This window comes from Leucoraja erinacea, chromosome 22 (assembly GCF_028641065.1).
Source record: "Leucoraja erinacea ecotype New England chromosome 22, Leri_hhj_1, whole genome shotgun sequence".
NCBI lineage: Eukaryota > Metazoa > Chordata > Chondrichthyes > Rajiformes > Rajidae > Leucoraja > Leucoraja erinaceus.
In genome coordinates, this window is record NC_073398.1 from 2,555,101 (window position 1) to 2,580,388 (window position 25,288).

The 25,288-nt window shown below is 48.4% G+C and overlaps 1 protein-coding gene across 3 annotated transcripts in view; it reads left to right on the forward strand.

Moving 5' to 3' along the window:
- hal (histidine ammonia-lyase) overlaps nt 1–25,288 on the forward strand; it is a 90,640-nt gene that overhangs the window by 21,187 nt on the left and 44,165 nt on the right. The window contains exons 1-8 of one of the 3 annotated variants that reach the window (XM_055652765.1): nt 11,543–11,861; nt 12,571–12,625; nt 15,103–15,130; nt 20,612–20,686; nt 21,174–21,246; nt 21,808–21,874; nt 23,415–23,452; nt 23,544–23,669. In XM_055652765.1, coding sequence (XP_055508740.1) covers nt 11,621–11,861; nt 12,571–12,625; nt 15,103–15,130; nt 20,612–20,686; nt 21,174–21,246; nt 21,808–21,874; nt 23,415–23,452; nt 23,544–23,669 — 703 coding nt within the window. In that variant the 5' untranslated portion in view covers nt 11,543–11,620. Of the gene's footprint in view, nt 1–1,180; nt 1,316–2,480; nt 2,590–4,527; nt 4,598–7,332; nt 8,109–11,542; nt 11,862–12,570; nt 12,626–15,102; nt 15,131–20,611; nt 20,687–21,173; nt 21,247–21,807; nt 21,875–23,414; nt 23,453–23,543; nt 23,670–25,288 lie in introns of those variants that run through there. The other 2 variants (XM_055652767.1, XM_055652766.1) reach the window with 2 other exon arrangements.

A 25,288-nucleotide genomic window follows, 5' to 3' on the forward strand; every position in this document is an offset into this window, starting at 1 on the left:
AGGAGCAGAATTAGGCCATTCAGCCCATCAAGTCAACTCCGACATTTAATCATGGCTGATCCATCTTTCCCTCGTAACCCCATTCTGCCCATTACTCCTGACACTTATACTAATCAAGAATCTATCAATCTCTGCCTTAAAAATATACATTGATATTTAGTATCAACATTAAATGCGGGGGCTCCAGTTTCCTCCCACACTCCAAAGACATACAGGTTTGTGGGTTAATTGCCTTGGTAAGCTGTATAAAGTTGTCCCAAGTGTGTGTAGGTTTGTGTATAACCCCAGTCAATAACCCTGTGTATAACCCCAGTCAATAACCCTGTGTATAACCCCAGTCAATAACCCTGTGTATAACCCCAGTCAATAACCCTGTGTATAACCCCAGTCCAGGGCCGGATTTACGTATAAGATAGACAAGCTTAAGGTTAGGTCCTCTAGATCTAGGGGGGCCTACTCACCTCGATACCTCACCGGACCCGTCGTACCTCGCCGCCCCACCGACCATCCGCCCACCAGGACCTCCTACTCTTTGCCCGCTGACCCTGGCCACTCCACCGCCCTCCGGCAGCCCGCAGCCCTCGCCTTACTTGCAGCCTGGACTCAGCACCGGGCCTGAAGTTTCCACGCTGCAGACTCCAACTCCCCCGGGTTTGACTGCGCTGGGTCCTAGTGCTAGTCCCCTATCCCAGGTAACCTCAGCGGCTGTTCCATTGGGTCTTCCCCATTCCCCTCAAACCATGTGACCCCAGTTATTCCCCACCCACACTACAGTCCTCATACCCCCCTACCCCCCTGACCACCCACCACCCCTCCAGGTAAAGCATCGCCCGCTCTGCCGTGAATCCAAAATGTATTTTAAAACCAACTGTTTAATGACAACATACCATAGGATTTAAAAGTGTCACACTGTCACTGTTGGGTAGTCATGGTCCTCTAGTCGTGGGGGGGGGGGGGGGGGGGGGGGAGGGGCTCGCAAGTGAAATAGCTTCATCTAAATCCGGCCCTGCCCCAGTGGGTCCATTCGTTCATTATACGTCAGTCCCGCCATCCCGGGAATTAACCTGATGAACCTACGCTGCACTCCCTCAATAGCAAGAATGCCCTTCCTCACACAAATACACGTGAAATAAAGCGATGAGAATTCCAGTAACGGAGTGACAACACATTGTATCTCCAGTGTCGGAGAACAAGGTTCTGTGCCACCCGTCATCAGTGGACTCGCTGTCCACCAGCGCTGCCACAGAGGACCACGTCTCCATGGGCGGATGGGCTGCCAGGAAAGCACTGAGGGTCATCGAGCACGTCGAACAAGGTACGGAGAGATCGCCCGCTGCAGGAGAGAGGACGATCCCACTGAGACAATTAATGCACCGCCTCTTCTCAACTTAGACTCGGTTCAAGTTACTTGCTGTAATTCTGATGAGATCCAAATTCTTAATTTAACCTTACCCCACACTATTTGGTGGACGTACGTATGAACGGCAGAAATAAAAACAGAATATGATTTAAAAAACTCAACAGGTCATGCAGCGTCGACGGTGAGAGAAACTGTCTCAGATGTGAAACGTTAACAGTTTCTCTTCACACCAAGGCCACCGGAACTTTTCCACCATTTACTTCATACTTTATATTTCATATTTCCAGCGTCTGCATTTTTGATTGATTTTTATCGTAATGTCAGGTTATGTTGATGGTTAGTCATTTGGCATCAGATCAGGCGAGACACAAAATGCTAGAGTAAAGGGCCTGTCCCACGAGCATGCGACTCCATGCGGCGAGCGCGACCTAACACGGTCGCTTGAGCAGTATGGCCTCGCGGGGCCGGTCCCACTTCGATTGCTGGAGCTGTATGGAGTTGTGCGGGGCTGGTCCCGACACCGCGCGGGCTCTGAAAAACTGACACGGTCCAAAAATTCCACGCGCAATGGCCTGTCGGCCCACAGCCGCATTGAGGCCGTACACACCGCCTCGACGGGCGTATGGAGCGTCTCAACGCCGTGCGCAGCGTCTCAACGCCGTACGCAGTGTCTTGACGGCATACGCCTAGCACGTGGCATTGCGCGATGACGTCACCGCCCGGCGTGCCTTTGCGTGATGACGTAACCGCCCGACGCCGTGCGACGTCCAAATTCAGTCGGCCCGCCTCCTGCCCAGCTGATTGGTGAGTATGATGTCGGGACCAGCTCCACACAACTCCAGACGGCTCCGCGGTTGGAAGCGTGACCGGCCCCGCAAGGCCGTACGCCTCAAGCCACCACGTTTGGTCGCGCTAGACGCATGCAATCGCATGCTGGTGGGACAGGCCCTTAACTTAACGGGACAGGCAGCAGCTCTGGGGAGAAGGAATGGGTCAAGATCCTTCCTTCTTCAGTCTGAAGAGTTACTCTAGCGTTTTGTGTCTATCTTCGGTGTAAACCAGCATCTGCAGTTCAATTCCTATATGTCAGATCAGGTTCATGTGGGAAATCTTTTCGCAGTGCTTGCTATCGAACTCCTCGCCGCCTGCCAAGGTCTTGAGTTTGTCCGGCCCCTACGTACAACACAACCTTTGGAGAGAGTCCACCAACTGGTCCGCTCACTGGTGAAGTAAGTTAGAACATAGAAAAATCAGGGCTAAGCCATTTAGAACGGAGATGAGGAAAAACATTTTCACACAGAGAGTTGTGAGCCTGAGGAATTCTCTAGAGGGCCGTGGAGGCCGGTTCTCTGGATGTTTTCAAGAGAGAGTTAGATAGGGCTCTTAAAGATAGCAGAGTCAGGGGATATGGGGAGAAGGCAGGAACGGGGTACTGATTGGGGTTCAATGTGATCATGGCTGATCATCCCCAATCAGTACCCTGTTCCTGCCTTCTCCCCATATCCTCTGACTGTGCTATTTTTAAGAGCCATTTAGATAGTAATCTGCCTTACTGTTTTTGCTACCAAAGTGGATAACCTCACATTTATCTGCATTAAACTTCATCTGCCATGCATCTGCCCACTCCCCCAACCTGTCCAAGTCACCCTGCATTCTCATTGCATCCTCCTCACAGTTCACACTGCCACCCAGCTTTGTGTCGTCTGCAAATTTGCATCGAATGGCAAAATCACATTGATTGGCGATACTGGCTCGAAGGGCCGAATGGCCTACTACTGCACCTATTGTCTATTGTCATTCGGCTCAAGTTGTAATGACGAACATCAATGCTTCAGTCACGTTAATCTTCATTAAGGAGAGCATCCCTCCACACTACCTCCCAAAGCACCTCCCTCTGAGAAGCTTAGACTCTGTCTACCTCCATAGCTGTGAGCGCCATTCCCATCTCTGCTCCATTTGAATCCATCACCTCAAAAGCAACTAATGCTGATGTTTTTAATGATATGGTTGATTGATCCAATCCCCTTTTGTACATCTATTCCTTAAATTAAATCAACTGGTGGTTCACGGTATAGGAGCAGCATTAGGCCATTCGGCCCATCAAGCCTACCCCGCCATTCAATCATGGCTGATCTATCTTTCCTTCTCAACCCCATTCTCCTTCCTTCCCCCAATAACCCCGGTCACCCGTACTAAACAAGATTCTGTCAACCTGCGCCTTAAAAATATCCATAGACGGCCTCCACAGCCTTATGTGGCAAATAATTCCACAGATTCACCACCCTCTGTGTAAAGAGATTCCTCCTCATCTCCTTTCTAAAGGAACATCCTTTAATGCTGAGGATATGACCTCTGGTCCTAGACTCTCCCACTAGTGGAAACATCCTCTCCACATCCACTCTATGCAGGCCTTGACTATTCTGTAAGTTTCATCACGTCTCCTAAATTGAGGAAGGACATTCTTGTTATTGACGGAGTAGGTTCACTGGGTTAATTCCCAGGATGGCGGGACTGATGTATGATGAAAGAATGGATCAACTGGGCTCATATTCACTGGAATTTAGGAAGAGAGGAGATCTTATGAAAACATAGAGGATTTGAACGGGGTAGATGCAGAAAAAACATTCTTGATGTTGGGGGAGTCCAGGACCAGGAGCCACAGTTTAAGAGTAAGGGGAAGGCCTTTTAGGACTGAGATAAGGAAAAGCTTTTTCACCCAGAGAGTTGTGAATCTGTGGAATTCTTTGCACAGAAGGCAGTGGAGGCCAATTCACTGGTTGTTTTCAAGAGAGTTAGATTAGCTCCTGGGGCTAAAGGATTCAAGGGATATGGGGGAAAAAGCCGGAACGGGGTACTGATTTTGGATGATCATCAATGATCATATTGAATGGCGGTGCTGGCTCGAAGGGCTGAATGGCCTACTCCTACACCTGTTTCCAATGTTTTTATGTTTGAGAGAGAGAGAGAGAGAGAGAGAGAGAGGAGAGACGAGACGGAGAGAGAGAGAGAGATTAGAGCTTTGGATTTAATAATATTATGGCAGCTCGATGGAATGTACATTGGTCTATAAGTCAGCTGTTCATAGGGTTGGGACAGTCTATAATGAGTGGCTACACTTCCACTGGTGTGTTGCCATCTTTCCTACTTTGACGCTTTCCCTTTTGCAGGCCCTTGGTTAAAGATCGATTCATGGCTCCAGACATTGCGATCGTCCAGAAGCTGCTGAGCGAAGAGCAGGCAAGTTATCACCCCTCCAGGCAGCTCGGGGTTCTGCAGATCTCTCAGCTGCTTTGTTTAAATGTAGAGGGACATTTCCAATTGCTGCCCAGATCTAAACTCAATGAAGTTGGTGGTGGGTGTATGGAACGAGCTGCCTGAGGAGGTCGTTGCTTTTGAGGCAGGGACTATTGCAACGTTTAAGAAACAATTAGACAAGTACATGGATAGGACAGGTTTTGAGGAATATGGGTCAAATGCAGGCAGGTGGGACTAGTGTAGCTGGGACATGTTGGTTGGTGTGGGCAAGTTGAGCTAAAGTGTTTGTGTCCACGCTGTGTGGCAAATGATTCATAAGTTAATATGTCCCAGGAGCAGAATTAGGCCATTTTGCCCAATCAATCCGTCATTCAATGATGGCTGATCTATCTTTCCCGCTCAACCTCATTCTCCTGTCTTCGATCCATAACCCCTGACACTCTGAGAAGGAGGGTGAGTTTTGTATCCAACTGTGCAATTGCAATGTACCCTTGCATCTGAGCAGCAACTTTGAAACCAACGATAACGGAAGATCAGTTCAGTTCAGTTTAGTTTATTGTTACGTGTACCGAGGTACAGTGAAAAGCTTTTGTTGCGTGTGATCCAGTCAGTAGAAAGACAATACATGATTACATTCGAGCCATTTACAGTGTACAGCTGCTGTACATCAGGGGTCGGCAACCTACCGCCCCCGGGCTGAATGCTGCCCGTGACCTAAAATCATCCAGCCCGCAGGCGTATTTTTTTCCCCGTAATTCCGCCATCTCCGCTACCTCCCGTGCCCGAGGCCGCGGCGCCCAGGCGTGGCAATGGAAGGACGCAAGGAGGCTAGCGCTGGCGGCAACAATGGCGGAGCCACCGACCAACGGCGAACGCAGCTGAGCGCTGAGTGCCGAGCATCCTGCGCAAAGGGATCGTATCAAAACTTAGAGGATTGGGCAGGGTAGATGCAGGAAAAACATTCTCGATGTTGGGGGAGTCCAGAACAAGGGGCCACAGTTTAAGAATAAGGGGTAGGCCATTCAGGACTGAGATGAGGAAAAACTTCTTCACCCAGAGAGTTGTGAATCTGGGTTGTCAATAGACCGGGGTCGAGTGAGTGTGAGTATTTGGGCCACCTCCTTCAGGACAGAGCCAAGGCAATGGTCCGTAGGTGCGCCATGTTCGTGAGTGCCCGTAACTAGGGTGGTGTCCTCGAAGGGGCGGGATCCATGTGTACACCTGATAGATGTGGCCCGCCATCCACTCACAAACATGCTGCATGGCCCCTATGCAGAACAAGGTTGCCCACCCCTGCTGCACATGATGAGGGAATAACGTTCAGTGCAAGGTAAAGCCAGCAAAGTCTGACGTAGGATGGTCTGGGGGTCACCAACGGTTCAGCACTGTTCTCTGGTTGTGGTGGGATGATTCAGTTGCCTGATAACAGCTGGGAAGAAACTGTCCCTGAATCTGGAGGTGTACGTTTTCACACTTCTATACCTTTTGCCTGATAGGAGAGGGGAGAAGAGGGAGTGGCCAGGATGTGACACATCCATTTTAGAGTTCTTTCTGTGCATTTGAGTGGTCAGTGTGGTATCTCACTGCAATATGTGGTTATGGCCTAAAGCGTCCATTTTAGCATCTGAGCCACAACCCGCCTTCTTCCCATCATATTTGATCCTGAGTCTTGTTCCACTGACGATAGACACAAAGTGCTGGAGTAACTCTGCGGGACAGGTAGCATCACTGGAGAAAAGGAATAGGTGACATTTTGGGTCGCGACCCTTCATCAGACTGGAGAAGGGTCTGAAGAAGGGTCTCAACCTGAAACGTCGCCTATTCCTTTTCTCCAGAGATGCTGCCTGACCCACTGAGTTACTCCAGCACCTTGTGTCTATCGTCAGTGTAAATCAGCATCTGCAGACTTTACTTCCTGCAGTGTAGTTCCACAAGCTAGGCTGGCCTTCCATGTGGTACTGAGATCATGCTGCTCTGTTGGGATCGTGCCTTCAGGGAAAGATGTGAAGTGGTGACTCTCCTTGATCGCTTGGTGGACATTAATGACCTTGTGTCCAAACTAAGGACAACGAGTGGAGTTCTCCCTCGGGCTATGGTCAGCGATTTTTCCTCCGTCAATATTAGCAAAATGGATTCTCTGCTCATTAATAATCAACATATATTATATGCTGTAAATGATCAAATGATCGGTCATTGACCTGAAATATACATTCTGCTGCCTTCTATGTGGATGCCGTGTGATCTGTCGAGTATTTTCAGCATTCTTTAGTTTTATTTCTGATTTCCATCCACATACATATATACACACAGTACATACAGTTTCTATACTGATATACATATGCACACACACATATGTATACATATGCATACACACATACAAATAAAACAGTAAATGTACCTATAAAGCTGCAGTAACTTAGAATGTTATTGTTCAATTCCTAGTGTATTTGCCAATTCAACACCCATGACTCTTGATTAGTGCGAGTGTTAGGGGTTATGGGGAAAAGGCAGGATAATGGGGTTGAGAGTGAAAGATAGATCAGCCATGATTGAATGGTGGGGTCCACTCGATTGGCCGAATGGTCTAATTCTACTACTAAGACTTATGAACTTATGGGTGCGGCGTATACCAATGTTTTACTCCATCAGCTCTGTCCCAGAGTCAGATAGTGAACACTGTTGTTTAAACTATGATCCACTGTGCTTTCTGTTTGCAGGTGTGGCAAACTGTCCAGCCGTACATGCAACTCTACAAACTAGCTCACGCCCCACAATAATCATCCGCCTTGTTAATCCTCATTCAACAAGAAATAGGTGCGTGGGAGATAAATGTGATCAAAACCTTTTCAAAATGATGGTGGAATGCAGACCTTCCACCCAGAGCACGAAAGAAGAATTAGTTTAGTTTAGCATAGAGATACAGCATGAAAACAGGCCATTCGGCCCACCGAGTCCGTGCCGACCAGTGATCCCCGCTCACTAACTCTATCCTACACACACTAAGGACAATTTACAATTTTTACCGGCCAATTGGCCTGCAAACCTGTACGCCTTTGGAATGTGGGAGCAAACCGATGCACCCAGAGAAAACCCACGCAGGTCACGGAGAGAATGTACAACCTCCGTACAGACAACCCCGTAGTCAGGATGGAACCCGACTGCGTCACTGTGCCGCCCACTTTATCCAAGACTTTGTGGAGATCCAGGTGTGCAACAACACGTTACAGCCAGCACTTCATTTGGAGTCTCACTACCTTGGAACACCTGGGTGGAAGGAATCTTTAGACCTGGTGAAGATGCTCTCCTCATTTGATTCCCTATTCGCTGATTCTGCCATTGTCCTTTTATTCCCTAAAGGGCGTTGTGAGCAGAGGCCTGTTTATTTGTGCACTGGTGTTCTATTTGAGCTAATCCTTAATAAAACATGAATCTTTACACATTTCAGTCAATGTTACAGGTGGAAATGTACCGTGGAATCAATGTTGCAAACCACTGATCATTTTTAATGTGATTGGAACAAATTGAATCCTAAATCTAAAATCCCAGCATTATCTATAAATTTATTGATTTTGAATTTTTGGGCGAGCAGTAATGCAGATTTGAGAAGCAGCCACAATCAGACAGTCCTGCAAGGTCCAGCGGCTGGGCTTTTGCTTGTGTGGGCAAAGCAAGCTCTTGGGTGATAGAAAGTAGATCCTTTACAAGGATGTTGCCAGGAATCGAGGGTCTGAGCTATGGGCGGAGGTTGAACAGGCTGGGACTCTATTCCCTGGAGTGCAGGGGATGAGGGGTGATCTTATAGAAGTATATAAAATCATGAGAGGAATATACCGGGTGGATGCACAGAGTCCCTTGCCCAGAGTAAGGGAATCAAGAACCAGAGGACACGGGTTTAAGGTGAACGGGGAAAGATTTATTCGGAACCTTAGGGATAACTTTTCACACAAAGGGTGGTGGGTGTATGGAATGAACTGCCAGAGGAGGTAGTTGAGGCTGGTACTATTGAAATATTTAGACAGGTATATGAAGGACAGGTTTAGAGTGATATGGGCCAGGTAGATGGGACCAGTGTAGATGGGACATGTTGGGCAAGTTGGGCCGAAGAGTCTGTTTCTGTGCTGTAAGGCTCTAAGACTCTATAATATAAAAATAGGGATGTAATGCTGAAGCTTCATCAGGCACTGGTCAGAACGCATTTGGAGTATTGTGAGCAGTTTTGGGCCCCATATCTGAGGAAGGATGTGCTGACATTGGTGAGGGTCGAGAGGAGGTTTACGAGAATGATCCCGGGAATGATCATCTTAACATGATGAGTATTTGATGACGCTGGGCCTGTACTCGCTGGAGTTTAGAAGGATGAAGGGAGGACCACATTGAAACTTACCGAACAGTGAAAGGCCTGGATAGATTGAATGTGGATAGGATGTTTCCACTCGTGGGAGAGTCTAGAACCAGAGGCCACAGCCTCAGAATTAAAGGACATACCTTTAGAAAGGAGATGAGGAAGAATTTCTCTAGTCAGAGGGTGGTGAATCTGTGGAATTCATTGCCACAGAAGGCTGTGGAGGCCGCCAATGGATATCTTTATCGAGATTGGCAGATTCTTGATTAGTATGGGTGCTGGGGGTTATAGAGAAAGGCAGGAGAATGGGGTTGAGAGGGAAAGATAGATCAGCCATGATTGAATGGCGGAGTAGACTTGATGGGTCGAATGGCCTAATTCAGCTCGTATCACTTATAAACTATGGGGAGGGGCAAGTGGTGAACGCGGGGCAGTTGATATTGAGGTGTGTAAGATGGAGTGGGATGAAAGGGTGAAGTAGATGTTTGGGTGGTGGGAGGTAGAGAGGTGGGAGAGGTGAAGAGGTTGGGGAGTTAGTTGAAGGGATGGGGAGTGTTGGGTTACAGTTGCGCTGGGGGAGTTGAGGCCGCGGGGGACGGGGGATGTGGGGGGTGGGGGGGAGGGGGAGTGGTACATTGTACCATCAGATTCTCCCTTACCACTGCTTTAAATCCATGCAGGGGAGGTCCATGCGGATGCAGTTGCGTGGTGGAGATCGTGCGGAGGTGGTTATGTCACTAGGTCATAAAACATAGTGGTAGAATTAGGCCATTCGGCCCATCAAGTCTACTCCGCCCATGCGTTATGTGGTGAATGATGAATGGAGAAAGAGTGTGGATATGGTTGGGTGGGTGGGAATGTGGGGAGGTGACCACACAACCTCCCCATCTTCCCCTTTCTGCAAGGACCACTTCTTAGATCGATCGCACATCCTTCACCTTCTTCCCGCCACCAGTCCCCGTTCACTTCCCCTGCAAACACGGTGGCGCTGTGGTAGAGCTGCTGCCTTACAGCGCCAGAGACCCGGTTTGATCCTGACCACGGGTGCTGTCTGTACGGAGTTTGTACATTTTCCCTGTGACCAGAAGGGTTTTCTCCGTTTTCTTCCCACACTCGCGAGATGTAAGAGTTTGGCGGTTAATTGGCTTTGGTAAAAATTGTAAATTGTCCCTAGTGTGTAGGTTAGCGCTAGTGTGTGGGGATCGCTGGTTGGCGTGGGGCCAAGGGCCTGTTTCCGCGCTGTATTTCTATAATAAACTAAACCAGGGGAGGTACAACACCTGCCCCAACACTTCCTCTCTCACCGTTCAGGGGCCTAACGGCGAGAGTAGTTCTCCTGCACCTCCTCCAACCTTGTCTACTGTATCCTATGGTCCCGATACATCCTCCTCTCCATCAACATAGGTTTAAGGTGAAGAGGAAACGATTTAATAGGAATCTGACGGTAACTCTTTTACACAAAGAGTGGTGGGTGTATGGAACAAGCTGCTGGAGGAGGTAGTTGAGGCTGGGACTATCCCAACATTTAAGAAACAGTTAGCCAGGCACATGACTAGGACAGGTTTGGAGGGATATGGGCCAAACGTGGGCAGGTGGGACTAGTGTAGCTGGGACATGTTGGCTGGTGTGGGCAAGTTGGGCAGAAGGGCCTGTTTGCACTGTATGACTAACATTGGACCCACTTATAGTGACTAAATCTTTTTGAGATTTAGTCACTATAACTCTGACACTTCCCCACATGAAACTCCATTTTCCAGATTTGCACCCAGGGGTCAAGAGAATCGGACAAGATCAGGGCAAAGGACGAGAGATTGGCTGGGTTGTCCCACCGCGAGCCACCATGGGGTGAGCCAAGGAGCGGGAGGGCGTGTGGGGGGAGGATGTGGGAGGGGAGGGTCTGTGGGGGAGGACGGAGGGGGAGGCGGGATTGGGGACGGAGTGGAGCTGGGTAGGGGAGGTTGGGGATGAGTCTGCATTGGGGCGTTGTTGGGGGATGGGCGATGTTTCAGGATGGAGAGTGGCTGAGGGCGGACACTATTTGGGGGGAGGGTCTTCAGTTTGGGGGTGAGCCGTGGTTGCGGGTGAGCAGAGGTGGGTGGGTGGGTCTGGTAGGGGACACAGTTGGAAGGTGGACAGTATTTGATGGGACGGGTCTATGGTTGGACATTACTGGGGGAGTGGAACAGGATTTGGGGGGTGGGTCTGGCTGGGAACAGTGGTCTGGGGATGGACTAGTGTTTGCGAGTGGGCAGTGATGGGAGAGGGGGGGTGGGGGGTAGTCAGTATTTAGGGATGGCTTTATGAGTGAGCGGGGGTGGGTGGCTCGGTCTGAGGTTGGACATTATTCAGGGCAGGGCATTATTTGTGGGTGGGTCTGGGGTGGGACATGGTTGGGGGTCGGGACGTATTTGGGGAGTGGGCAGTATTGGCGGGTGGGTCTGGGAGGGTAGGCACTGGGCAGTGATGGGGGTGGGTGGGATGGGGGCAGGACAGTGGATGGACATCGCTGGGGGGTGGATAGTAGTTGTGTGTGCGTGGGGGGGAGGTGGGGTGTGGACATTGTACGCTGTGGGCTGTGGGCTGTGGGCTGGGTCTGTGGACGGGGCCGCTGTGGACTCGGGGCCAGAGGTACGAGCGGCCGAGGGCTGGCGGGCGGCGGCACAATGTCCCGCTACACGGTGCATGTCCGCGACGAGTGGTTGCTGGTGCCGAGCAAGGACGGCGCGGCCAGCGTGGACTGGCTGGGTCGGGAGGCGCTGCGCCGCTACGCCAAGAACAAGCCGGGCTGCGGCTGCCTGAGCGAGGAAGCCGCCTTCACCGTACGTCGGTGCCAGGGGCTGGCGCTGCTCGACCCTCACGACGCCCTGGCAGAGGTCCTGGACAATAACGACTTCGTGGAAGTGGGTGAGTAAGGAGGGACACGCTAGCTCACCCCATCCTCGCCCGCAGCCACCCCCCACTGGCCTTTATACATCAGAGCAATGAATACAACAGTTGGGATGTAATGTTAAAATTGTACAAGGCATTGGTGAGACCAAATCTGGAGTATGGTGTACAATTGTGGTCGCCAAATTATAGGAAAGTTGTCAACAAAATAGAGAGAGTACAGAGGAGATTTACTAGAATGTTGCCTGGGTTTCAGCACCTAAAAGTTACAGAGAAAGGTTGAACAAGTTAGGTCTTTATTCTTTGGAGCGCAGAAGGTTAAGGGGGGACTTGATAGAGGTTTTTAAAATGATGAGAGGGATAGACAGAGTTGACGTGGATAAGCTTTTTCCATTGAGAGTTGGAAAGATTCAAACAAGAGGACATGACTTGAGAATGAAGGGACAAAAGTTTAGGGGTAACATGAGGGGGGAACTTCTTTACTCGGAGAGTGGTAGCTGTGTGGAATGAGCTTCCAGAGGAAGTGGTGGAGGCAGGTTCGATTTTATCATTTGAAAATAAATTGGATAGGTATATGGACGGGAAAGGAATGGAGGGTTATGGTCTGAGTGAAGGTAGATGGGACTAGGGGAGAATAAGTGTTTGGCACGGACTAGAAGGGCTGAGATGGCCCGTTTCCGTGCTGTAATTGTTATATGGTTATAAACTGTACCTTGTCTCCCCCCAGTGCTGGCGGACGATGCCGTGTCTCCGGACTTCAACCAGTGGACGCCCGAGCACCGGTATCCTTGTGCAGCAGGGGGCCAGGGGCACACTCCGGCTATGGATGGGCACTAACTAGCCCGGGGTCCGGGGACTGGGCTCCGTGACACGGGGAGGGTCGGTGGGAGGTCGCGGTGTGAGATGTGGGCGGAAGGGCAGGGCAGGGACTGTCTGACTGGCTTTACTGGGCTAAAGTCCATCGCCGAAGATAGACTCCTAGAAATGCTGGAGTAACCCAGCGGGTCAGGCAGCATCTCTGGAGAGAAGGCATGGGTGACGTTTCTTTAGACTGAGAGTCAGGGGAGAGGGAGACACAGAGATATGGAAGGGTAAGGTGTGAAAACGAGAGATCAAAGGGGGCAGAGCTCGAGGGAAATGTAGAATGGTTGATTGTTAACGCAATGAGGAGACTTACGAAGTAACATTCAATGAGGAGGACAGTCAAACTAGTCAGAGAACATGGATGGGGAGAGTGGGAAGGCAAGGATTACCTAAAGATAGAGAGGCCAATATTCATACCACATGGGATGTGAGTTGCCCAAAGCCCCATTGTGTCGAGACCCTTCATCTGCCAGAGGGAGGGGAGAGGAAGACTAGAGGTGTGATGAGGTCCAGGGCAATCACTGTCCCTGTGTGTGTGGGAGAGAGGGCATGGGGCAGAAGCGTGGGTGGGTACAAGTCTGGCTTTGGGGGGCGGTGGGGTTTGGGATGCGGGGGAATGGAGGAGCTTGGTGGTTGTGGCTGAGAATGGGGAAACACAGGCCGGGCTCATATGCTCTAGGAGCAGAATTAAGCCATTCGGCCCATCTACATTCATTCATGGCTGATCTACCTTTCACTCTCAGCCCCGTTCTCCTGGATTCTGAACGGAGATTGAGTGAGTTCAACTTTGGAGCAAAGTCTCAGATCATTCATGCTTTAACCATATAACCATATAACAATTACAGCACGGAAACAGGCCATCTTGACCCTTCTAGTCCGTGCCGAACACAATCTCCCCTAGTCCCATATACCTGCGCTCAGACCATAACCCTCCATTCCCTTCCCATCCATATAACTATCCAATTTATTTTTAAATGATAAAAACGAACCTGCCTCCACCACCTTCACTGGAAGCTCATTCCACACAGCTACCACTCTCTGAGTAAAGAAGTTCCCCCTCATGTTACCCCTAAACTTCAGTCCCTTAATTCTCATGTCATGTCCCCTTGTTTGAATTTTCCCTACTCTCAGTGGGAAAAGCTTTTCCACGTCAACTCTGTCTATCCCTCTCATCATTTAAAAAAACCTCTATCAAGTCCCCCCTTAACCTTCTGCGCTCCAAAGAATAAAACCCTAACTTGTTCAACCTTTCTCTGTAACTTAGTTGCTGAAACCCAGGCAACATTCTAGTAAATCTCCTCTGTACTCTCTCTATTTTGTTGACATCCTTCCTATAATTAGGCGACCAGAATTGTACACCATACTCCAGAATTGGCCTCACCAATGCCTTGTACAATTTTAACATTACGTCCCAACTTCTATGCTCAAAACTTTTAGACTTTACTTTTAAACTTTACTTTTAGACTTTGGAGATATAGCACCGAAACAGGCCCTTTGGCCCATCGAGTCCACGCCCAGCATTGATCACCCCGTACACTAGCACTCTCCTGCACACTAGGGATAATTTACCAATTTTACGAAAACCAATTAAGGCAGCAACTCAACTACTGTGCCACTATGCCGCATACAAACACTATTTATAGATACGTGAAGGCCACTGGTCAGTTCAACAGAATACATTGTTTCCACCCAGCAAAGTTGAAAGTTCATAAGTCATAGAAGTAGAGTTAGGCCATTCGGCCCATCAAGTCTACTCCACCATTCAATCATGGCTAATCTATCTTTCCCGCTCAACCCCATTCTCCTGCCTTTTCCCCCCATAACCTTTGAGACCCTAAATCTGCCAATCTCAGATTTATAAATGTAGTTGGTCGTCAGTGCGATTAGTTTCGTTTTTTAAACACAGCGCGGCAACAGGCCCTTCAGCCCATCAAGTCCATGCCTAACAGTGATCCCCGCACACTAACACTATCCTAACACACACTATAGGGACGATTTGTAATGATACCAAGCCACCCAACATACAAACTTGTACGCCTTTGGACTGTGGGAGTAAACAGGAGCACCCTGGGGAAACCCAGGCAGGTCACGGGGCGAACATATAAACGCCACACAGACAGCACCCGTACCTGGGTCTCAAGGCAGCAATTCTACCGCTGCCCTCACGTCGCTGCATTCAAGTGCTCACATTCACGTTGCCACATGGAGCAGTGTGATTTACGGTTGGGGTACCACCCTCCCCCAAGGCTCCCCAGTAGGGGCGGGCGGGCCACATCTGAAAGATGCTCACTCAGATTTTGTACCGTTCAATACTGGAGTCAATATTTGCAGATCTCTGGACTGTAAACAAAAATCTTCAACAGAACGAAAATACCTTAACCAGATGCACACCCAGGTCTTCCATCTACCGGGAGCCCGATGAGGTAAATGCTCCGTAGCTGTGATTTACTTTATCTGTACCTTCCTGCTTCAGTGCTCTTTTCAAAACACACTGGGTTTAGTTTAGTTTATTGTCACGTGTACCGAGGTACAGTGAAACGTTTTGTGGCATGCTAACCAGTCAGCGGAAAGACAATACATTATTACAATCGAGCCATTTACAATGTACAGATACATGATAAAGGGAATAATGTGAAAAACATTTAGTGCAAGGTAAAGTCCGATCAAAGGTAGTCCAAGGTAGATAGCAGTTCAGGTCTGCTCTCCGTTTATTGATGGGATGGTTCAGTTGCCTGATAACAGCTGGGAAGAAACTGTCTCTGAACGTGGAGGTGTGCGTTTTCACACTTCTCTGCGCAGTTCACAAGCAGTTTCCATCAGTGATGTAGCGGCTATGTTTGGGTGCGAGTGGTCTAGTGAAGTGGAGTTTCTTGGCAAATCAGAGTCCAACACGCAACCTCTGGCAGACACAAAATGCTGGGGTAACTCAGTGGGACAGGCAGAGAAGGAATGGCTGATTCAACATAGAAATATAGAAAAAGGTGCAGGAGTAGGCCATTCAGCCCTTCGAGCCTGCATTTCCATTCAATATGATCATGGCTGATCATCCAACTCAGTATCCTGTACCTGCCTTCTCTCCATACCCCCTGATCCCTTTAGCCACAAGGGCTGCATCTAACTCCCTCTTAAATATAGCCAATGAACTGGCCTCAGCTACCTTCTGTGGCAGAGAATTCCAGAGATTCACCACTCTCTGTGTGAAAAATGTTTTTCTCATCTCGGTCCTAAAAGACTTCCCCCTTATCCTCAAACTGTGACCCTTTGTTCTGGACTTCCCCAACATCGGGAACAATCTTCCTGCATCTAGCCTGTCCAACCCCTTAAGAATGTTGTAAGTTTCTATAAGATCCGCCCTCAATCTTCGAAAATTCTAGCGAGTACGAGCCGAGTCTATCCAGTCTTTCTTCATATGAAAGTCCTGACATCCCAGGAATCAGTCTGGTGAACCTTCTCTGTACTCCCTCTATGGCAATTCCACCTAGTCATTCTCTCCAGAGATGCTGTCTGTCCCGCTGAGTTACCCCAGCATTTTGTGTCTATCTTTGGTGTAAACCAGTATCTGAAGTTTGCTCCGACGCAACCTAGGGCACACACTACTCCTATCACCAAGAAAAGTTTTCACATGGGAATTCCAGGGAGATTAGTTGTGGAGGTGGGGGGGGGAGATGGATTTAAGGAATAAAAATGAATGGGAGGAATTCATGGTTGGGGTTAAGGAGAGATGGCCAAGTTGCTCAAAGCATTGGATCTTGAGAAGGTTCCTTAAGGCAGTGAGACGTCAGGAAAAGGAACTCTAAAAAGGTGAAAAAAAGGTTTAAAAAAGGGTGATTTGAAGGGTAGCCAGAAAAAACCTAACTGGCGAGTCTCAGTATGGGTTGTGAGGTTTGGAGGTGGTGTCTTCAGAGAATGGCTTGAGGTTCAATGCATTGGGGACCAGGAGCCAAGACTTGGTCAGGTAGCATGTGTGATCTCAGTGAGGCTTGGAGTGGGACCAGTACTGGGAAGCAGAAGACAGATGCAAAGTGCTGGAATAACTCAGTGGGTCAGGCAGCATCTCTGGAGGAAAAAAGTGATGGGTGACGTTTCGGGTTGGCACCCTTCTTCCGAAATAGAAACATAGAAAACAGGTGCAGGAGTAGGCCATTCTCAGACAGCCACCCATCCTTTTTCTCCAGTGATCCTACAGAGCTGCTGAGTTACTCCAGCACTTTGTGTCTACCTTTGGTATATACCAGCACTTGCAGTTCCTATCTACCCAACAGGAAGCAGGGTTTTGTACAAATTTATGAAGGATATTGGATGACTTGAGAATGGTCGAAACATGGGTCTGACTGTTTAATTTAGTTTTAGTTTAGAGAAAACGTGGAAACAGGCCCTTTGGCCCACCGAGACCGCTCCGACCAGTGTCCACCTGTACACTAGCTATATAACCATATAACCATATAACAATTACAGCACAGAAACAGGCCATCTCGACCCTTCTAGTCCGTGCTGAACACATAATCTCCCCTAGTCCCATATACCTGCGCTCAGACCATAACCCTCCATTCCCTTCCCATCCATATAACTATCCAATTTATTTTTAAATGATAAAAACGAACCTGCCTCCACCACCTTCACCGGAAGCTCATTCCACACAGCTACCACTCTCTGAGTAAAGAAGTTCCCCCTCATGTTACCCCTAAACTTCAGTCCCTTAATTCTCATGTCATGTCCCCTTGTTTGAATCTTCCCTACTCTCAGTGGGAAAAGCTTTTCCACGTCAACTCTGTCTATCCCTCTCATCATTTTAAAAACCTCTATCAAGTCCCCCCTTAACCTTCTGCGCTCCAAAGAATAAAGCCCTAACTTGTTCAACCTTTCTCTGTAACTTAGTTGCTGAAACCCAGGCAACATTCTAGTAAATCTCCTCTGTACTCTCTCTATTTTGTTGACCTAGTTCTATCCGACACACTAGGGGCAATTTACAGAAGGACATTCACCTAGAAACCTGTGCGTCTTTGGAGTGTGGGAGGAAACTGGAGCACCTGGAGAAAACCCACGCGGTCACAGGGAGAAGGTACAAACTCCGTATAGGCAGCACCCATAGTCAGGATTGAACCCGGGTCTCTGGCGCTGTAAGGCAGCAACTCTACCGCTGCGCCACCATGCCGACAGCTTCATAAATGTGGGTCTGAGAGTGAGCTGGGAGGTTATGAAATGGATGAAGATAACTTTTGAGGTTTGAACTTCACACAGTTTTAGTGGGAGCAGCTGGGCAGAGAAGGTTGGCTTTATTGGGCTAAAGTCCATCCCTTCCAAACACATCCGTCATGTGCTGGGAACAGGCACTGTCTTGCTCTTCAAGGACAAATATTGTTGGAAACTGTAAGATCACAGAGACGAGCAAAACAGAAACGGGTGCTTTTGACCCAAGTTGCCCAAACCATCCATCCATCCAACAAACTACCTCCGTCCCTCCCCCACCCTAGTCATCGTATTCATTTCACTGTCGCCCTGTTGAGTTTCACTGTCTGTATCACTCGTTATCATCTAGCCCACAGCCAACACTGGACCATTGTGGGCTCTACCTGTCTTGGTCATCGTTGCTTTTTGCATATCTCTCGTTCATTTGTTCAGGTGCCTTCTATATCTCTTGTTTCCCCCCCCCCCCATCCTGACTCTGAGTGTGAAGAAGGGGCTCCACATCACCTGGTCCTTTTCTCCAGAGATTCCGACTGACCCGCTGAGTTACTCTGGCTTTTTGTGCCTCTACAAGGTTCTGGCACGTTTGTGTACTGGATCAACAATTCAGACCTATCTTCAGACTGAGAGTGAGGGGAGAGGGAAACTATAGGCATGAAAAGGTACAAACAACAAATGAAGGAAAGACATCAAAAGGACAAGAGAAAGCCTGCAACAATGATCCAGGAACGGTGGTCCGCAACTTTGTGCCTTAACCTCCTGGACCACCTTGGACCTTTGCAAAGCCATACCAAAGTCCATAGACAACAGACATGGGTGCAGGAGTAGGCCATTTGGCCCATCGAGCCTGCACCGTCATTCAATGTCATCATGGCTGATCATCCCCAATCAGTACCCCGTTCCTGCCTTCTCCCCATATCCCCTGACTCTGCTATTTTCAAGAGCCCTATCTAGCTCTCTCTTGAAAGCATCCAGAGAACCCGCCTCCACTGCCCTCTGAGGCAGAGAATTCCACACACTCACAACTCTCTGTGAGAAAAAGTGTTTCCTCGTCTCCATTCTAAATGGCTTACTCCTTATTCTTAAACTGTGGCCCCTGGTTCTGGACTCCCCCAACATTGGGAACATGTTTCCTGCCTCTAGCGTGTCCAAGCCCTTAACAATCTTATATGTTTCAATGAGATACCCTCTCATCCTTCTAAACTCCAGAGTGTACAAGCCCAGCCGCTCCATTCTCTCAGCATATGACAGTCCTGCCATCCCGGGAATTAACCTTGTAAACCTTCTAAGTCCATGCAAACCATTGCACCACTCTGCCTTCATCAATTGTTTTGGTTGCCTCCTCAATAAACTCAAACCTCAGTTTGTAAGATAGTATCTCCCCTGCATGATCCATTGCTGATAAATCAGTCCCTGTCTTTCCAGGTGAACACAAATTGTATCCTTCCCCTAGAACTTGCCCACTTATGTAAGACTTACTGGCCTGTTGTTTCCATGCTCGTAGGTTTCAATGCATCGTAGGTTTAAGGTGATGGGGGGGAGGGGGGGAGATATTTAATAGGAACCTGAGCAGCTACTTTATTTACACAAAGGGTGGTGGGTGTACGGAACAAGCTGCCAGAGGAGGTAGTTGAAGATAGACAGAAAAAGCTGGAGTAACTCAGCGGGACCGCCAGCATATCTGGACAGATGGAACGGATGACGTTTCTGGTCGAGACCCTTCTTCAGGCTGAAAGTCACTGGAAAGGAAAACGAGAGATATATACAAAAAGCTGCTGGAGAAGGTAGTTGAGGCAGGTACTATCACAACATTCAAAAAAACATTTGGGCCCTACATGGATAGGATAGGTTAAGAGGGATATGGGCCAAATGCAGGCAGGTGGCACTAGTGTAGATTGGGCATGCGAGTTGGCACGGGCAAGATGGGCTGAAGGGCCTGTTTCCACACTGTATGACTCTTTGACTGTCTTATCCCTGCTGCCTTTTTTGAACAAAGGGACTAAATTAGATATTCTCTAATCTCTGGTACCTCACCCGTGGCCAATGGAGGCGCAGAAATCTCCATCAGAGTCCCTGTGATTTCCTCCATTGCTTTCCTTGGCGTCCTGGGATAGATCCCATTAGACTGGAGATTCATCCATCGTAATGTGCACCAATATATCTAATAGTTACTCTATCCTGATACAGACCTGCGGGTGAATATTATATGTCCCTCCCTTAAACCTGAAACAGAAACAGTGACGGCTGGAGCTTTAGTTTTAGTTTTAGAGATACAGCACGGCAACAGGCCTTTTGGCCCACTGAGTCCATGCCGACCAGCGATCCCCGCATACTGCCACTGTCCTACACACTAGAGACAGTTTACAATCTTTACCGAAGACCGGAGTCATTGCTTTAAATGTGTTATTACAGCCTTTCCACATTTTAATAGAAGGTTGAAAACACCTCCAGATTCAGGGACAGTTTCTTCCCAGCAACTGAATCTCATCCTACTACAGCCAGAGACTAGTCCCAAACTACCATCTACCTCATTGGTGACCCTCGGATTATCCTTGATCGGACTAAATGTTCCCTTATCATTTATCTGCACACTGTAAATGGCTCGATTGTATTACGATTTGGAAAGTTCACTGAAGGGCGTACGTCAACCCGATATGAAAGTTAGCCGCTGATGTACTTCGTGCTAACCCAACAATCTAAAAGAAAATGCAATCTTTCAGTGTATTTATTTAGATGGAAATCATTTGACGATAGAAGAACTAGTTCGTTTGGGAAAAGGACTTTACAAGATCAAGGTGAGTGAGTTCACAATATCTCCCTGTTGCTTTTCTATAACCACACAGTCACTGTTAACCTGCGATGTGCGTTTGTCGGCACTGCGCCTGTATTTGCTGGAGTTTACAAGAATCGGGGGGTACTGCATTGAAACGAACAGGAAAGCAAAAGTCTTCGATAGAGTGGATGTGGAGAGGATGTTTCCACTACTGGGAGAGTCTGGGACTAGATGTCGTAGCCTCAAAATTTAAATTCCTTTTAGGAAGGAGATGAGGAGAAGTGTCTTTAGTCAGAGGGTGGTGAATCTGTGGAATTCATTGCCACAGAAGTCTGTGGAGGCCAAGTCAGTGGATATATTTAAGGCAGAGATAGATAGAAAGCAAGAGAATCAGCCATGATTGAATAGCGGAGTAGACTTAATGGGCCCAATGGCCTAATTCTACTTCTATCACCTATGACCCATGATCTTATGAAGACTGACAGCATTTGATGTGTCCTCTACCACAGATCTCTGCAGAAGCTGAAGATAAAATCATACAGTCAAGAATACTTCTGGACAATATTGTGAAAGAAAATAAAGGTGGGTTGAATGGAAAAGAATGACAAGTGAAGAAACTGTATGTCAGTACTGTACTTCCTCATACTGTCGGATTATAAGCAGTATCCGACTTAGTTTAGTTTAATTAGGGGATGCAGTGTGGAAATAGGCCCATCTGCCCACCAAGTCTGCACAGACCAGTAACACTAACACAAACCTACAACCTGTATGTCTTTGGAATCTGGTAGGAATCTGGAGCACCCGGGGAAAATGCCCGCGGTCACAAGGAGAACGTGCAAACTCCGTACAGACAACATCCGTGGTCAGGATCGAATCGGGTCTCTGGAGCTGTAAGGCAGCAACTCTACCGCTGCACCACCGTGCCACCCGCAATGATGATGGTAGTAGACCCATCATTATAATATGAGTCCCCCCGGAAGTTCGGAACGTGTATCTCACTCTTTACATTCCCGACCAACTGGCATTCCCGTAAGCTGGCATTTCCTCCTCACCGCCCTCGTCCCCCCCCACAAGTCCGTGATCGCAGGGCACAGCCAACAATATAAAGAGGGGAAAATATCTTTGCACTTTTCTCTCTTTCAGTTGTGTACGGAATAACAACTGGCTTTGGGAAATTTGCCCGGACTGTTATCCCGCATAATAAGCTCAAGTAAGTTATTGCTGAAAAATCGGAGACTTTTCTCATTAATTCCCCGTAGTTTGTTAAGATCTACTTCATGTCTGAACATTCTTTTGATTGATTGATTGATTGATACTTTATTATCGCATGTGACATATCGCCATTTATTTCTTTGTTTTAGATAACATACACAAGGTATGCAAAGAGTCGCCACCTATAGGGCACCGACACAGTTGCAAAGTGTTGATTATGGTCCCCAATGGTCCCTCGTTGTTTTCTGCCCCCCCCCCCCCCCCCCCCCCCCCCCCCATCCCCCCCATTCCCCACTGCAGCCAGTGTAACGTATATCTGTCAACAGACTATTGGGGTTGGTGCAGTGTGAATTTTACCCCCAATCTCTGCTGTGATGAGGGTTTGGTAGTAAGTTGGCAGGGCTCACCACTGACGTTGGAGACAGCTATCCACAAGATTAAACACCTTTACATTTGGGTTCTCAGCCTCATTACGCACTTCCATAACCTAACGTTCCAAGCCCAACCTCGTGTGGAACGTTTCTCCCTCCACCACTCTGCCTATTCCTTTGTTGGCAGTTCTCACCTCAGACCATGAACCCATTCCGGCAACTCCAGAATCCACAGCCTTCAGACTTTAGAGATACAACATGGAAACAGGCCCTTTCTGCCCAGCGATCCACCATACACTAGCACACTAGGAACAATTTACAATCTTTAACAAAGCCAATTAACCTACAAACCTGTAAGTATTTGGAATGTGGGAGGAAACTGGATAAAACCCACTCAGGTCATAGGGAGAATGTACAAACTCCGTACAGACAGCACCCGTGGTCAGGATCGAACCTGGGTCTCTGGCGCTGCAGTTACTCCACTGCTGCTCCACCGTGCCACCTATTTTTGCTTCAATTGAGGCTGATCGGCCTTGGGGGCATTTGCTGCTCAATCTATTTATTCTCCCTGGTATCATAGAGTCATACAGCATGGAAACAGACCCTTCAGCCCAACTTGCTCACGTCGATCAACATGCCCCACCCACACTAGCCCCACCCATCTGGCTGCTGTTGTCCACATCCCTCTAAACCTACCCTGTCCATGTACCAGTATAAATGTTACTTAAATGTTGTGATAGTCCCAGCCTCAACTACCTCCTCTGGCAGCTCGTTCCATACACCCACCTCCCTTTGTGTGTAAATGTTACCGCTCAGGTTCCCAATAAATCTTTCGCCCCTCTCCTTAAACCCATGTCCACTGGTCCTCGATTTCCTTTCTCTGGCTATAAGACTCTGTGCATCTACCCAATCTATTCCTCTCATGATTTTCCACACATCTTTAAGATCACCCCTCAGTCTCCTGCGCTCCAAGGAATAGAGTCCCAGCCTCCTCAACCTCTCCCTATAGATCAGTCCCTTGAATGGCGGAGTAGACTTGATGGGCCGAATGGCCTAATTCTGCTGCTTTCACTTAAGAACATTGATCAAATTGTACAAAAAACTTACCGGTGCATTAAATTGCAACGTTCTCCAACATGTAATTATTTTTCTCTTTTCCCCATTCAGGGAGCTCCAAGAAAATCTAGTCCGTTCCCATTCAGCTGGTATGTCCACTCCGTCAACGTTCTGCAGACTCTCCCACCGTTTAGCATGCTGTCACATTGCCTCAGTTATTTGCTGCTCTCTGTCCCCCAGGTGTGGGCAAACCCCTCTCACCGCAGAGATGCCGGATGCTGCTGGCTCTCAGGATCAATGTCCTCGCCAAGGGTTACAGTGGAATCTCCTTGGAGACCCTCAACCAAATGATCCAGGCCTTCAATGGTAAGGCATGTTTTTACTTTCCTAGGCTAGAGTACATCAATTAACATAGAAACATAGAAAATAGGTGCAGGAGTAGGCTATTTGGCCCTTTGAGCCAGCACCACTATTCATGGCTGATCATCCAAAATCAGTATCCCGTTCCTGCTTTTTCCCCATATCCCTTGATTCCATAAGCCCGAAGAGCTATGTCTAACTCGCTAGAAAACCTATACTGGTTATGTATCTATGTTTGAGAAGGAACTGCAGATGCTGGAAAATCGAAGGTAGACATAAATGCTGGAGAAACTCAGCAGGTGAGGCGGCATCTATGGAGCGAAGGAAATAGCAACATTTCGAGTCGAAACCCTTCCTCAGACTTGAAATGGGCAACGTTTTGGGTCGAAATACAGATGAAAGACTATGGATTTACTTGATCTATTCCCCTCTTGGTCTTATACACCTCTATGAGATCACCTCGCATCCTTCTGCACTACAAGGAATAGAGTCCTTGCCTGCTCAACCGCTCCCTATAGCTCAGGCACTCTGAGTTCTGGCAACATCCTCGCAAATCCTCTCTGCGCTCATTCAAGCTTAACAACATCTTTTGTATACCAGGGTGACTAAAACTGAGCACAATACTCCAAATGTATTGGAGCCTCGCCAATATACAGTAACCCAGACTCCAGGGTTAGTTTCCAGCATACGGGATGAAGTTGTTCCTATGGGGGTATTTCAGCTCCGAGTAACTGGTGTTGATAGTACACAATGTTAGCACAGCCTCACTGACACTGCATGCACCCTGTGTCTCAGCGATGGCTCAAAGCCCAGCAATGGACTGCATTCACGTGTGTAAATCTGAAAATAGCAACAGCCACTCGATTGAATTTACTTTAATGTAACGTTTAGTATTGGATAGACACAAAGAGCTGGAGTAACTCAGCAGGACAGGCAGCATTTCTGGAGAGACAGAATGGGTGACGTTTCGGGCTGAGACCCTCCCTCAGCATTCCTCTCCAGAAATGCTGCCTGTCCCACTGAGCAAACCAGCATCTGCAGTTCAATAGACAATAGACCATATGTGCAGGAGTAGGCCATTTGGCCCTTCGAGCCAGCACCACCATTTAATGTGATCATGGCTGATCATCTCCAATCAGTACGCCGTTCCTGCCTTCTCCCCGTATCCCCTGATTCCGCTATGTTTAAGAGCCCTATCTAGCTCTCTCTTGAAAGCATCCAGGGAACCAGCCTCCACCGCCCTCCGAGGCAGAGAATTCCCTCCTACACGTTTAGTATTGGATGTTTGCTTTAGTTTAGTTTGGAGATACAGTGCGTAAACAGGCCCTACGGTCCACGCGGACCAGCGACCCCCGTACACTAGCACTATCCTACACACCAGGGACAATTTACAATTATGCCAAGCCAATTAGCCGACAAACCTGTACATCTTTGGAGCGTGGGAAGAAAATGGGGCTCCTGGAGAAAACCCACAAGGTCACGGGGAGAACGTACAAACTCTGTACAGACAGCACCTGTCGTCAGGATTGAACCTGGGTCTCTGGCGCTGTGAGGCAGCGAGTCTACCGCTGTGCCACCATGCTGGTGTTGCGTAATAGAGCTATGTGCATCGTGTTGATGTTGGG